The sequence below is a fragment of the Pseudonaja textilis genome, chromosome 17 (assembly GCF_049901715.1).
Source record: "Pseudonaja textilis isolate UNSWEBS1 chromosome 17, rPseTex1.2, whole genome shotgun sequence".
NCBI lineage: Eukaryota > Metazoa > Chordata > Lepidosauria > Squamata > Elapidae > Pseudonaja > Pseudonaja textilis.
In genome coordinates this window covers 6,536,440-6,551,573 of record NC_142006.1, presented here as the reverse complement: position 1 = coordinate 6,551,573, position 15,134 = coordinate 6,536,440, and the positions used below count along the sequence as shown (strand labels likewise).

At 45.1% G+C, this 15,134-nt stretch overlaps 1 protein-coding gene across 2 annotated transcripts in view; it reads left to right on the top strand.

Annotated features, from left to right (window-relative positions):
* The first annotated feature begins 1,720 nt into the window (after nt 1–1,720).
* CRAT (carnitine O-acetyltransferase) overlaps nt 1,721–15,134 on the top strand; it is a 19,062-nt gene continuing 5,648 nt past the window's right edge. Inside the window, exons 1-10 of one of the 2 annotated variants that reach the window (XM_026712187.2) lie at nt 1,721–1,857; nt 6,084–6,347; nt 7,611–7,729; nt 9,774–9,827; nt 10,537–10,702; nt 11,751–11,925; nt 12,518–12,696; nt 13,576–13,676; nt 13,937–14,056; nt 14,339–14,461. In XM_026712187.2, the coding sequence (XP_026567972.1) occupies nt 1,831–1,857; nt 6,084–6,347; nt 7,611–7,729; nt 9,774–9,827; nt 10,537–10,702; nt 11,751–11,925; nt 12,518–12,696; nt 13,576–13,676; nt 13,937–14,056; nt 14,339–14,461 (1,328 nt within the window). In that variant the 5' untranslated portion in view covers nt 1,721–1,830. Of the gene's footprint in view, nt 1,858–3,788; nt 3,966–6,083; nt 6,348–7,610; nt 7,730–9,773; nt 9,828–10,536; nt 10,703–11,750; nt 11,926–12,517; nt 12,697–13,575; nt 13,677–13,936; nt 14,057–14,338; nt 14,462–15,134 lie in introns of those variants that run through there. The other variant, XM_087914713.1, reaches the window with a different exon arrangement.

The window sequence follows — 15,134 nt, the reverse complement described above, 5'->3', positions numbered from 1 at the left end:
CCATTTTAAAATTCCCAAGGTTGAGAAACAGTGTTTTAGTTAGTGATGGTTTAGCATGTTACACAAACTTGTTTTTTCTTAATCCTTTCCTAAAGAAACCCAACCAGATTCTTTGGTACTCTAACTTGATCCCTGCCCTCGTTTGTTTGTTTTTAATTTGATTAATTAGATTATTATAACACAAGTATTATAATTCATCATGTTGTTTTGTTTCAGTGGTATCTGTACATATTCATTAACAGATGATGTAACATTCTGATGTTTACCTAGCTTAAAGACTAAAAGGACAAAATTGATTTACATTGTCATTAAGTATGATTTGCAATAACAGTATTAATAAACATAAGACAGTTTAGTTCTTGCATCCAAAGCTAAATATAGTACTGTAGAGCATATACAAAGAGCTGGCTATTACATCATAATATTTATTGCACAATAAAGCTGAATTCTTAATAGCAAGGTTCCTTATAATTGTTTCTGCATGTGAAGAGAAAGAGGAAATAGACCTGGACCTATAGGTAAAAACATCATGAAGAAAAATAGGGGAAAGAAAAAAGTGTGGAACAAAGACAAAAAAGACAGGGGAAAAATAAAAGAATACAAGAGGAAAAGGGAAAAGAATGACAAAATAAAAGGGAAGGAAAAAAGGGAAAAAACCAACAGATAAAAGAGGAAAAGAAAAGAATGAAATAGGAAAAAGGAAAAAAGAAAAGGGTAAAGAATGAAAGAAGAAAAAAGAAATAAAAGGAAAAAAAGAGGAAAAATGTAAAAGGGACAATGTAAAATGTACAAATAACCCCATTCAATTGCAAACTCCCCCTTTCCTTTTTATTTATTGTATTTATTTAATTTGATGTGTCAATAGCTTACAAGGTAATAAGCATAAGGATAAACATAGTTATGACTACATGGATACATATAAGAAAAATAAAAAGAAACAATAGGACAGGCACCCCCTACAGACCTCTTAGGAAAGGGGTGAGGTCAATAGTTGACAGTCTAAGGTTAAAATTTTGGGGGTTTGGGGAAGAAACCACAGAGTCAGGTAGAGGATTCCAGACATTGACCACTCTGTTGCTGAAGTCGTATTTTCTGCAGTCAAGTTTGGTGCGATTAACCTTGAGTTTGTATCTATTGTGTGCTCTTGTGTTGTTATGGTTGAAGCTGAAGTATTCATTGACAGGTAGGACATTGCAATGTATGATTTTATATACTCTACTTAGATCGGATCGAAGGCGGCGTAGTTCTACGTTTTCTAGGTCTAGAATTTCAGGTCTGGTGGCATAAGGTATTCTGCAACCAGTAGAGGAGTGGAGAACTCTTCTTGTGAAATATTTCTGGACTTTCTCAACTGTGTTAATATCAGATACGTAATGCGGGTTCCAGACCGATGAGCTGTATTCAAGTATTGGTCTAGCAAATGTTTCGTATGCTCTAGTTAGTAGAGTGATATTACCTTTGCTCCTAACTAATTTCCGGCACTTTTAAACCTTTAGAAGCCAAACTGGCGAAGGCTTCTAAGCACCACTCTCCCTTCTGAGGATTTCCTGGTGGTCTCCCATCCACGCCCTAAAAAACTTGCTTGCTTCCAAGGGAAGGGGGGGGGAAATCTTGCCCTTCCCAAGCATGGCGATGGGGAGGGGGGCATGCCCGCGCTAAAGATGGCTGAGTCTGGGACTCCGCCTCCCCCTCCCTCCCTCCCTCCCCCCAAATCACCCGCGGGCGGGGCCGAGGCTCCAGGTTGCGCCGGAGCGCGGCTGCCCTTGCGGACTTTGCTTGGTGGGCAGGGCGTTTGCGCGGGTTTGGCCTGACTCCTCTCCACCCGGCGCAATGTTCGCCTTCCTAGCCAGGAACATGGTGAGTCCCTTGGCGAGGCTGCGCGGGCGCCCGCTTGGAGAACGGGAAGGCTGGCCGGGTGGTGGGGGGAATCCTGAGTGAGGGCTGCTGCTGCGCGGGTGGGCTGGAGGGGTGAGGATGGCGGGCAAGGAGGCCCCTCCGCCTCCTTCCTCCTTTTGCAAACCGACTGCCTCCGCTGACTTTCGCTTTTGCGCTCGGGATTGGAGGAAAAAAAGTGTGTGTGTGTGTGTTGTGTTTTTGTGCTTTCTCTGCTTGGCACCACAATTTTCTCTCTTTGGGGTTGCAATGCAACCGGATCCTATTGGATCCTGGTCTCTCTCTCTCTCTTTCTCTCTTTGAAGAGGAGAGGACAAGATCCTTTGGATAGGACAGGGATTATATTTTCCTTCGCCAAAGGACACGCATCAAATCTTGGCTTGTCCCTTCAGAAGGTTTTTAATTCCACCCCCTTTAAAAAAAATAAAAAGAGGGAAAACATCTCATTTGGGGCTGTTTCGGGTAGGGTTTTTTGTTTTGTTTGTTCCTTGTGTTTCCAGTGGTGGATCCAGGAATAAGAAAGGCAAAATAGTTGCTTTTTTTTTTAATTCTGCAAGAAATAACAAAAGGAATCACAAGTGAAACAAACAGGGTCACAATTTTGGGAGCGAATACAGGCATATTTCATTTAGTAACTGTTTGAAATGTGGGCGGCCTTGAAAAAAGTGATTTATGGCTATTTTTTTCACTTGGCCTACCTTGCATTATTGCCACAGTTATGTCAACAAAATTAAGATGTTTGGCAACTGTATTTGGCTTAACGCTCTGTAAGCTTCCATGGGCTGGCCTTTCCTTCTTCCTTTTAATAATTAGCCATTTTATTAAATAAACAAAATATGTAGGTGGAGCTGATTAGCCTCCTTGCAGAGACAGTTTCGGTACAGTTGCACTAATAATTACAATAATTTTATTAGCGCCAGCGTAATCGATGTCTTGCAGAGATGTTAGTCCTCCATGTATGGCAAAAGGGCTGTGACATTCGTCGTTAAGCAACACAGCCATTCACCGAGGCATCGCATGGCCACAAACAATACCTCATGCCCTGGTCATTAAAGCAAACCAATGCAGCCGTTAAACGAATCCTGCTTCCCTCCATTGACGTTGGGAGCTGATTGGGAAAGGCTTAAATGTGGATCACGTGATAATAGAAACCTGGATAAGTACATGTCAGTTGCCCGGTGCTTGAATTTCAATCAGGTGACCGCAGGGACACTGCAGTGCTTATGAGTAGAACGAGGATGAGCTTGTAAGTCACGTTTTGCATCAACCCAAATTTTGAACAGGCCACTAAACGGCTGGTAACTCGAGGACGGGAGTAATGCAATGCTTGGAATGCCCCCCCCACACCATAAAGCGCTCCCTTTGCCAACTGCAGGGGTCGGATTAGAGGAAGTCCTCAACGTACGACAACAGTGGAGCCCAAAATTGCTAAGCAAGACATTTGTCAAATGAGTTTTGCTCCATTTTACGGCCTCTCTTGCCACAAGTTGTTAAGTGAACCTGGCTTCCCAGTTGAATGTGCTTGTCAGAAGGTCGCAAAAGAGGATCACAGCGTCCGTCATAAATACGAGTCGGTTGCCAAGCGTCTGAATTTTGATGCTGCAGCGGCCATAAAATGTTTTTTTTTTTCACATTCTATGGCCGCTGCAAGCATCGAAATTCAGACGCTTGGCAACTGAGTCGTATTTAGGACGGACGCTGTCCTTCTTCCAGTCCTTTTTCCAGTGCCGTTGTAACTTGGAACGGTCACTAAAGAGAACGGGTTGTAAGGGAAATATTACCTGTAGAAGCAAACCTCCTACGCTTCACGTTTGTTCAATAAAGGTTGTTGGACTTGCACAATCCTCGTTGGGCTGGGTGCCAGGAAACCTTTGGTAATAGTAATTTTATTAATCAGACTTCGGAGAAGCTGGGAGCGCTAAGTGGCCGAACCTGAATTAAGGCCAGGTGTGATTGTGGAGGGTGTTGAAATCGGGGTTCCTGCTTCCTGAAAGAACTTCCCATGTGCAGTTTTAGTTTCGGGCATGTTTATTGCCATGCAGGGCGACTCCGGGCGATGCAAACCGCGAATGGTAAGATCTGTTGGGCATCGAAACCCTGAGATGGCAATTGGGGGAGCTGGGTATGGTTGCTTTCACTGGGGTGTCTGCCCTGTGTGTGTGTGGGGGGGTCAGGATGGAGGACCACAAGGGGACCCTTCCAACTCCTTCAAAGGAGGAGATGGTTTCTTGTACAGGTAGGCAAAGAAACCGCAGAGACGTCTAGTTAAAAATAAAAATAAACGAGCAGAGGATTCCCACGCCGGGAGGCTTAATGTTTCTCCCGTTTCAAACATCACTTGGAAACTGCGGGGTGGGGAAAAAAAAGGACAAAAATTGTTTACCTTATCAGGTTGGCAAATAGAAACGGGTTTCACCCTGCTTTTAAAAAGTGCACCTTGAACTGTAGAGACCTCGTAGCTGGTTGGGTCTGCAGTAGCAAACACGCACACAAAATCTGATTTTTGTTTAACTGAGAGAGATTTGATGAGGTGCAGTTCGCTTCGGATGGTTGCCTGGAAAGGCTAAATGGGATTTTAAAATGGGATCGTTTTTTTTTTTAACCTGTGGAAACGAATCTGTTAATAATCTGTAGAGTTTTAATTGATTTATTCTTTTCTCTGTTTGCCCCCTTTTTTTTAAATCATCCATAAGCCGCCTGCCTTCAACCTATAAGCAGTGATGGTCGGCACAAACATTGAATAAATAACCGATAAATCGTAATAAAGTAGAATACAAGATGCTTGGCCTTGTTTTATGATAAAATTGAAAAAGGGAGGCATATAAATGGAGAGATAACAGTGATTGGTTGAAATGTGTAAAATATTGTAGAAACTATGAAATAATAATGTGTGTAGATGTCAGACTGCTGAGGAAACTGCGAATACGGTTTGTATTGATGGAAAATGCAATAAAAATTAAATTTAAAAAGAAGAAATCCTTTAAAAGTTTGCTGGTTTTGTTAGGGAATTATTTAGGGTCGGATGCATGGCAAGGAAAGCTAATGTTGGTCTAAGGAACAAGGAGAAACGCTTTTCTCTCTCTTCATGGAGAAATCGTAATGAGATGCAAACCAAACATTTTGGCTTTCCTTGGTTGGTCAGTCTGAAGAGTTTGAGAAGAAAACTGTGATCTGGGTTGAAAACTACACGAGTTAGAGTTGAATATGCATCTTCCCCCATTGTTAAGGGGCTGCCCCAAAGAAGACGGGGTCAGTCTATTCTCCCAAAAAGAACCTGAAGGCAGGACAAGAAGCCATGGATGGAAATGAATCAAGCAACCTGGAATTAAGGAAGAATTTACTGACTGTGACGACAATTAACCCGAAGTTGAGTCTCCCTCAGCCCTCATGCTGCGCAGGGCGTGAAGCCCAAGGCGTCACATATCACGTGCAGCTGGAAATGTGGAATACCGGCGGGTGGATCTTAGCATCCAAACAATCTTGTGGCGTCTGAATTATTCTGCTTTTCTAAAAGTGCTGACCAGCTTCAGTGTTTTTGCCCTGACTGCTGGGCATGGATTCTATATGTTTGGTGTATTAAAGATACAAAGCAAATCATAACTTGAGAAATGAAGAGACAAGAGAAAAAAAATACAAGAATGAGAAACCAGAAAGCAATCAGGCCACAAATAAGAAAAAAATATATAGACTTCTCCCTTTTCTTTCTTCCTTTTCTTTCTTTCTTTCTTTTTCTCTTTCTTCCTTCCTTCCTTTTTCTTTTTCTTTTTCTCTTTTTCTTTTTTCTTTCTTTTTTCTCTTTCTTTCTTTCTTTCTTTCTTCTCCTTCCTTCCTTCCTTTTCAATCCCCATAATTTTTTCTTCTTTCAGCAGAAAGTCCACAGTTACATCAAAAACTTCCTCTCCAAGGCAGGAGAAAAACAGCCCCCTGGAATTGGATGGCTTAATACATGCAAATAAACAATTTTTTTTTTAAAAAAATCAAATTACTTCTTCCTGCTTTGAAGGGGGAAAAACCTCCAGGTTAATTTCCAGCTGGTGACATTTTGGTTTGGCTGCTGGTAGCCTGTTCCCTGAACTGCTAGATTTCTACTAGGAAATAATGTTGGGGCAAAGGTTGAATCTTGTCCCCTCGTTTCTAGCCTTTTCCATGCAATGAGTCTTGTTTTAAAAAAGCAAATTGTGTTGTTACAGGCGAAGCCTTCCAGCTGGTTGAAGCCGGTGGCCTTACGGAAGTTACGAGGCCGCTACCTGACTCACCAGGAAGGCCTACCCCATCTGCCTGTCCCCCCACTGCAGCAAACTTTGGATCGTTACCTGTTAGCGCTGGAGCCTGTCATTAGCGAGGAGGAATTGAGCCACACCAAAGATTTGGTGCGAGAATTTCGGAAACCGGGCGGCGTGGGGGACCGGTTGCAGAAAGGGCTGGAGAGAAGAGCTCGGAAGAACGAGAATTGGGTAGGTGGGACCCCGAGCACTGGGGGTGAGGGGGGTGGAAGTGTGTTGGGTTTTTAAGAGATCTGTCGGCGAAGATTCTCGAGTCATCAAGTCATGGTTGTCCCCAAGAGACAAGTGGACTTTCTTTGTTTTTTCCCTGAAGGCATTTTGCTTCTCGTCCGAGAAGCTTCCTCAGGTCTGACTGAGGGAGAATGGAAGGATTTATATGAACCGAAGAAGCTTCTCACATGAGAAGCGAAGTGTCCTTAAGGCAAAAACAAAGGAAGTCCAGTTGCCTCTTGAAAAAAGCACCTTTGGGGTTTTTAGAGATCCTTCCCCATCAGTAACTGTGAAAGGGATCTTGGAATCCTAGTGGACAATCACTTAAATAGGAGCCAGCCGTGTGCGGTGGCAGCCAAAAAAGCCAACACAGTTCTAGGCTGCATAGACAGAGGGGATAGAATCAAGATCCCGTGAAGTCCTAGAACTGCTTTATAAAACTTTAGTAACACCACCCGGCTCAGATAGCATCAAGGATCCCTGTGATGACCCAGGGTGGGATACGAAACAAACACAGTCACAGAAAACAGGTGAAGCCCCTTTTATTCCTTCACTTTGCTTCCGAGCTCCGAATATCTTTGACGGAAGACAAAAAACTCCCACACAAACAGTTACAAGAAGACGGGAAAAAGCAACACAAACCAGGCAAGAAAAGGGCTGGAGGATGTCCACAGATAACACATACTGGGAAGGATGCCAAACTCAGAGAGGAACCATAAACTAGAGATATTTCCACGCTTTGTTTCCAGCACTGGCCCGTAAGCATGTCCGTCCTCTTATCCGGTTGTCACAGCTGCAGCCCATGAAGAGGATCAAGGCCCTCTCCTCCCCAATAGACCACATCTCTCCTTTATCCTCTCCTCCCTGCGTGCCCTAGGATGGAGAGGGGATGGGCCTGGGTCCTCCTCTCACTGCTCAGCCGGCCTCTGCCCTTCCCCAGCCTCCTCCACAACCTTTGGAGCCACACTTCCACTCCCTGTCAGCTGTTCCTCCTCTCCCTCAGAGTCAGTCTCCACCAGGGGAATGACAATCCCACAGTTAACCTCCTCCTCCTCTCTGCAAACCCCACACCCCCCTAGCCCTGATGATGTTCCCTAGCTTGGTAATGAAACGTCCGCAAGAAAACCACCAAGCTCAGAGACTACCAAGAAGCCCCTGAGCTACCAATATTCTATCCATGCCTCGGTGCCGCAACTCATTGCACGCTCTCCCTTCTCAACCGAGCTTTCAGACTGGTGGCTGAAAACAGCGTACCTGGAGTATCGGCTGCCGGTGGTCATCCATTCCAGTCCTGGCGTGGTGCTGCCCAAACAGGATTTCTTGGACCGGCAAGGTCAGCTGAGGTAAGCCTCCTTAAGGTTTGTGATTGAGCCTCATTGCTGTAAAAGCCCATTTGAAGAGGTGAAAGTTGTAGCTTCCAAGCAGGGCCTTCAGGGTGGTAGCTCCTTCCCCACCTGAGATAAGGTTACAGGGATAAGAAAGATGAATAAAGAAGTTTTATTAACAGTCACTGACCAGTAAACTAATGCATTCACACGTAAGACGTTTACAGGGGTAGGTACTGTACCCTAACGTGCCTACTCTCAAATTGTAATTGTTTTTTATTCAATCTTTTTTGTTTCTTTTGAGTAGTTGTTTGTTCTGTTGAGGTTTTTTTTTTCCTAGTTGCAATCTCGTTTTGATCCCTGTGTGTCTTGTCAACCCTTCTGTCAGGGCTGCCCTTGATTGAGAACGTGGAAAAAAAAAAAGGGAGTGGGATATTTGATCTTAGCAGTGTTGGGTGTGGGGGGGTCACCTTTCCCTGACTAGCCCACCGCCCCCCTTTCAACTTTCCTCTACTTCTGGGCTGCATTTAAAAATACCAGCCAATGCAAGGAAAGAGCAAGCGGTGAGTACATCAAAACGGAATTTTTCCTTCTCTTGCAGAGCCCTTCTCTTCCCTCACAGGACTGACTCCCATCTGCAGATGGGCCTCCACCTCTAGCTAAGCCCCCTCCCCCAGCAGAAGGTCACCCAGATTGCAGGGTTCTTCTGGGCATGGCTAGAAAAAAACTTAGGGCGTTTTTTTTTGCAAACAGGCAGGCATTTGGGCTTGGGGGCAAAAGGAGATCAGCCCTGGAGCAATTGAGTGAGCCGAGCATTGTGTGGGGAATGAGCCCAGCCCCTCTCTCCGGCCTTTAATCCTTGACTGGGGGTGATGGGAGTGATAGTTTGAGAGATCCAGAGGGCAGGAAATTATCCAAGCAGGGGGAAGAGAAATCAAAAGGATCGGATGTTGTGATTTTATCTCAAGAGGTTTTTTTTTTTTTGCATTTTTAAAAGCCCTGAATATAGGTGGATTTGCAAAATGTTTGTTCGTTTTATCAGCAAACTGCCAAGCTTGTTAAATGACTCACACAGTGATTAAACGAATCCACTTCCCCCCGTTAAATTTGCTTGTCAGAAACCTGCGAGAAAGGTTGCTAAAAGGTTGCCACCTGTTCTGACCCAAGCCTCTTTCCAAGCAAATAAACGCCAAACAGAGATAAAAGCAAAACCTTTTTAATGCTTCTCTGTGAATTCCGTTCATTCACAGTAAAACACTATTAAAAAATAATTGTCCCAGATACAGATAAGAACAAGCCTTGCCAAGGTTGTGCAAGGCTGCCAAGAACACTAGATTAAATTGCAAGGAAATATTCAAAACCAAAAGTCTCCAAACATAAATCAGGACAGTCCGCACTTGCACAAGGCTTGAAGTGCAAGAACTTCTTTGCTTCCTGCAAAGAATCCCACCTCCGAGGGCTGGCTTTTATCCCTTAAGGGAGGGGCCATTACCTTGCAGCCTTACTCCCGAGTCGCCTGTGCTGCTGCAGCTGCTCTTTCCTTTGAGCAGTCCTGCGCGCACGTGCACTTGGCACAGGCTCCTCAGAAAAAAAAAAAATTACATTGCTTGGGATTAGCTCCTCCGTTGCAAAAAAAAATACTTTTAGCTACCCTGGATGCTTGAAAAAAAAAATCTCATATGAACTACTAGATTTTTTTTCCCCCAAGGATCCAAGATAGCTGAAGATATTTTTGCAACAGGTGCCAAAACTGCATGTAGATTGTGTTTAAGTAACAGAATAACGGAGTTGGGAGGGTCCTTAGAGATCTTCTAGTCGGACCCCCTGCACAAGCAGGTGGTTATATTTACAAATCGCAGCTTCTTCCTTGGGAGCGCTTGTCCCCTTGACCTCTGCAAAGATTTGAGCTGAACAGCCGCTTGCTCCATTTGGTAGAGGGTTGGCAGCTGACCTTGGGGGCTTCCTCCAACACCAGCCTGAAACCAGAGAACACTCTGCTTTCTGCAAAGCCCCCTCCCCTCCCGCCTCCCACCCCCCTGACCTGTTTGCTCCTGACTTTCAGGTTTGCGGCCAAGATGATCGAGGGGGCTCTGGACTTCAAGACGATGATCGACAAGTGAGTTGGAGCTTTTTGACCTCCGAGGAGCGCAGGGTCAGGCCCATCACCCTTTTGTCAAGTAGGGCTATTAAAGTAGCTGGAGCCAGCTTACTTTTCACAACAAAGGAAGGAGGAAATTACAGGCCTGAGATACAGAGGAAAAAAAAAAACCCTACAAACTAGCCAAGATCCTTTCCCGTAGAAATCAAATAGATGGCAAGTTATAAAAACTTATGAAAAGCAAACCAAAAGGCATGGCAGGAAGGAAGCATGATAGTAAATAAGCAACTACAAAGGATCAGGACCATAAAACTCAAGATCCCTGGAAAAGAATTCAACACACACAAAGAAATCAAAGTCTTCAAAGATTCACATCTATAAATTAACGAACCTGAGAGGTTGCGCTAAGAGTTTGGCCGTTCTTTTCCTTGACTGCCTGCCTGCCTGTCCATCTCTTTTACTGGAGTTCATTGGGGTGTAAAACGCAGGTGGAAGAAAAGATCGGGCAAGGCTCCCCCTCCTGTGATACCTGTTGAGTCCAGTTTAATTAAAAATCAAAACTATTGTTTCCCGTTACTGTTGTTCCCTGTGGCTGCGCCCAGCCAACACTTTTCAAAAGCCCGTTTCCAAATTCCAGGTTTTTGTAGCTTCGGCCCCATTGCCAGCCATGTCTCACAAGACACCTGAGTTTTCTACGACTCCCTCTTTCGCCTTTTTTTCTCTCCAGCGAAACTCTACCTGTGGAATATCTCGGCGGGAAGCCTCTCTGCATGAATCAGTATTACCAGATCCTCTCGTCTTGCCGCATCCCGGGTCCGAAACGCGACTCGGTGGTGAACTATGCCAAGGGGAAGAAACCTCCCACCCACATCACCGTGGTTCACAATTTTCAGGTAGGCAGGAGATCCTTTGTTGCTTGCTACTGTTGTGGTTCGCTGGCAGCAGGTGTGGATGGCTGAGGTCTCTTAATAACGAGGACTCGAACGAGGGGCCTGCGTGTGATGCAGGGATGGGGCCAGGACTATCGGAGAGTGGGGTGTGCACAGGGCTGCTCGAAGAAAAGAGCAGCTGAAGCAGCACGGATGACTCGAGAGTAAGGCTGCAAGGTGTTGGCTCCTCCCATAAGGGATAAAAGCCAGCCTTCGGGGTTGGCTTCTTTGCAGGAAGCAATGAAGTTCTTTCTACTCAGAATCCTCTTTGAAGCCCTGCTTACTCCGGTTTGTTTTTTGAAATTTCTGGCTTTGGATATTTATCTGCAATTAGTCTTTTGTTCTTGGCAGCCTTTTGTAACCTTGAAAGGGCTTGCTCTTCTCTGGGACAATTAGTTTTGAATGACTTTTGGCTGTGAATGAACAGAATTCACAGCACCACATTAAAAAGGTTTGCTTTTATACATACTTTGTTTGTTTGATTTGAATAAGGCTTGGGTCAGAACAGCTGCAGGCATTTCGTGACCCAACTAGATATCATCAGTGCTAGTGTGTGTGACTTGCTCCCTGTGTAACACTAAGCTTAGTTGTTTTCTTGCAGATTTTTCATGAGCCAACTAGGTAATATCAGCCACATTCATTCTTCATTCTTCACACTCCCACCAACACTGACAGGGCAAGCCACTTGTCTGTGAACAGTGAGCAAACCCTGCTCCCACTGATGATGTTACCTAGTTGGGTCACGAAACGACTGCAAGAAAACACTGCATCCATCAGTTGTTAAACAAATGGTTGCAAGTTGAGAACTGCCTGCTTTTTCAAAACAGAATCAGCCTAAGCAATAGGAATGGAATAATACAGAGAGGAGGGTTCGAGGATTTTTGTAGCGTTCTTCACCTGCCTCCTTAAATAAAATCAGATACAAATAAGTTCTCCTATTTATTTGGTATGTAAGTTTAATAAATAACGATTTGCTGCTTGATCCCTCTGCTTCTCCTTTTTTTTCCCCCAGTTCTTTCAGCTAGATGTTTACAGCAGCAACGGGAGCCCCCTGACTACCGACCAGATTTTCATTCAGTTGGAAAAGATTTGGAATACGTCCCTTCAAACCAACAAGGAGCCCATCGGGATTTTGACAAGCAACCATCGCAACAGTTGGGCCAAAGCCTACAACAACCTCATCAAAGGTCAACACCCATCCCTTACTCCCACGTGGGTTACCATCAATGGCTTGTCATGAATGATGGAGAGAAGGGCCAAGGGGGGGCATGATAGCACTCTTCCAATATTTGAGGGGCTGTCTCAGAGAAGAGGGGATTGTCCTATTCTCCAAAGCACCAGAAGGCAGGACAAGAAATGACAGATGGAAACTAGTCAAGGAAAGAAACAACCTGGAATGAATCGGAAACTTCCTGACAGGGAGAACGATAAACAGTGGGTGGCTTGCCTCCAGAAGTTGTGTGTACTCTATCCCTGGAGGTTCTCAGAAGAGATTGGATAGCCATTGGTCCAGGGTGATACAGGGTCTCCCTCAAGCAAGGATTGGATTAGAAGTTCACCAAGGCCCCGTTCAACTCTTGAGAGAATGAAAGAGAAAGTTGAGAAATGGTGGATACTCCATCGCTGGAGGTTTCTAAGTAGAGGTTGGACCAAGCCTTTGAGCGAGATAGGAAAGGGTCTCCTGCTTGAATGGGGTGGGACTAGAAGACCTCCAGGGTCCCTTCCAACGCTGTATTTTGTGTGTGTTGCCGGCTGATGGAGCGTCTCCTTCCTTTCTAGACAAGACCAACAAGGAATCCGTGCGCACGATTGAAAAGAGCATTTTCACCGTCTGCTTGGACGCTCCAATCCCCCGGGTCTCAGATGACGTTTATAAGAGCCGGGTGGCTGCCCAGATGCTGCACGGAGGAGGAAGCCGGTGGAATAGTGGGAACCGCTGGTTCGACAAAACGCTCCAGGTAACTTGGTGGGGTAGACCTGCCCACCGCCTTGCCTAAAACTTCTGCATCCGTCGTGAGGTTTCTGTGCAGACACAGAGATGTGGTTGGGATTTTATTTTTTTTACCAACGTTCCTCAGATTGCATCTCTTTTCCAGCTATTTTAAGGTTGTGTTGTCAGGTGGGGTGTCCGTCAAGTCCCCACCCAATTCAAGGAAGCAAGAATTAAACTGATGTCGTTGTACACATGATGTACAATGACTATAAAAGCTATTATTATTATCCTGTAAACTTCAGTCCGATGGCTTTAATGCTTGCTAGCCTTGGAGGTAAATGAGGCATTTACGAACTTTGTTTCTAGTGAGCTCATTAAGTCTAATGAAGGGAAGGACGAAGGGTGACATGAGGGAGGGAGGAAAGAAAGAGAGAGAGAGAGAGAGAGAGAAGGAAAGAGAGAGAAGAAGGAAGGAAGGAAAGAGGAAGGAAGGAAGGAAGGAAAGAGAGAGGAAGGAAGGAAAGAAAGAGAGGAAGGAAACAGAGAGAGAGACAGGAAGGAAGAAAGAAAGAGAGGAAGGAAGGAAAGAGAGAGAGAGAGGAAGGAAACAGGAAGGAAAGAGAGAGAGGAAGGAAGGAAAGAGAAAGGAAGGAAAAGAAAGAGAGGAAGGAAACAGAGGAAGGAAAGAGGAAGGAAAGAAAGAGAGAGGAAGGAAAAGAGAGAGGAAGGAAAGAGAGAAGAAAGAAAGAGAGAGGAAGGAAAGAGAGAGAGGAAGGAAAGAAAGAGAGAAGAAAGAAAGAGAGGAAGGAAGAAAGAAAACTCGTGTATTGCAGCAACAGAGCCAACAAAGCAAGATTCCTTATTTGGGTGCCTGTGCCAATTTCATCCGGATTTCTCCTTGCAGTTCATCGTGGCGGAAGATGGATCCTGCGGGTTGGTGTATGAGCATGCGCCATCCGAGGGCCCCCCCATTGTGGCTCTGCTGGATCACATTGTGGAGTACACGTAAGGCAGCTTGGCTTTCAAATTGCTTTTATTTTGTTTATTTCCCCCACCGCCACTCCCTTTTCTGGCAACCGCTAACATAAGCCAGATTGTCTTTGTTGGGCAGTTCACTCTTCAGCCGATATTTGCTCGTCCTTTCCACACACATTTCTAATATCAAAAATCAGAGGCTCCCTGGTTTTCTCTCTTCGAAAAGAAAACACCCATTTATTTTATTTTTCTTTTCTGTGCTTCAACTATGTCCTTCCTGCTTTTGGTAGAAAGAAGCCGGAGCTTGTAAGATCTCCCATGGTCCCATTACCGATGCCAAAGAAACTACGGTTTAATATCACTCCGGAAATCAAGAACGATATTGAAGATGCCAAGCAGAATCTCAACATGTGAGTAAACGGAGAAGGGACAGTTTGGACAAGTGACCCTGTCCCAACTTGGGACAGGTTGAGAAAAGCCGGTATGGAAAAATCCGAATTCCTGGTTGACTTTTTTTCTAGCCAGTATCTGGAGGCGCCTTCCTTTCCTTTGAAAGAAATTGTCACGTTTCTAGTCCATAGGAAGTTTGAAGGCGTCCTTTTTACAGGTTCATAGTCCGTAAGTTGAGGGCTGCTTGTAAAGGATCCTTAAAGGAGACCTTGTTCAATCTGTGTCTCGTCCTTTTTCTGCAGCATGGTGCAAGATTTGGATATCAAGGTGATCGTGTTCCATCAATTTGGGAAAAATTTCCCCAAGTCGCAGAAGATCAGTCCAGATGCTTTTATTCAAGTCGCTTTGCAGTTGGCTTACTACAGGTAAATGGGGCGCGGGGTTGGGTGCTCTGGATTCTACTGGTGGGTTTTTGTTGTTTGAGGATAAAGATTGCTCCTCCTTCCACTTCTCCTTCTCTTACTCCTCCCATCTGCTGGGAAACTGGTGAATTTCCTTGGAGAAGCTGGTGGGCCACTGTAAGAACCTGTCATGCCCCTGTTGGAACCTGATTCTGAGGGGGAGGCCAAGCAGCTGACAGGGAGTGGGAGTGTGGCTCTGGTGGCTGTGGAGGAAACTGGGGAAAGGCACAGTCCGGCTGGGCATTCAGACCTGGGCCCAGCCCTCTTCATCCTAGAGCACACAGGGAGGAATGGAGAAGGGAGCAACATGGGTTACGGGGGGAGAAAAAGGCCCTGATTCCCTTCATTAGCTGCAGCTGGGAAAACAAGATATAAAGGACGTTTGCGCACAGCAGCTTGCTGGAAGCAAAGTGTGCATTATCTTTGTTTATCAAGTCTTATCTGGATTCTGGCCTCCTCCCAACTGTGTGTGTTTTGTTATCCTTTTGAAGCCTGCCCTGTCCCTTTAATTGCTGCAGCGTGGTTTGTGTTGGTTTTTATTTATAATTTAGATGTATTTTGGGGTCTCACTGAATTTCTTCCCTTTAAAAACTGTTCCTGGGAGAGTTTTTTCTCCAGCCGATGATAACTGGACATT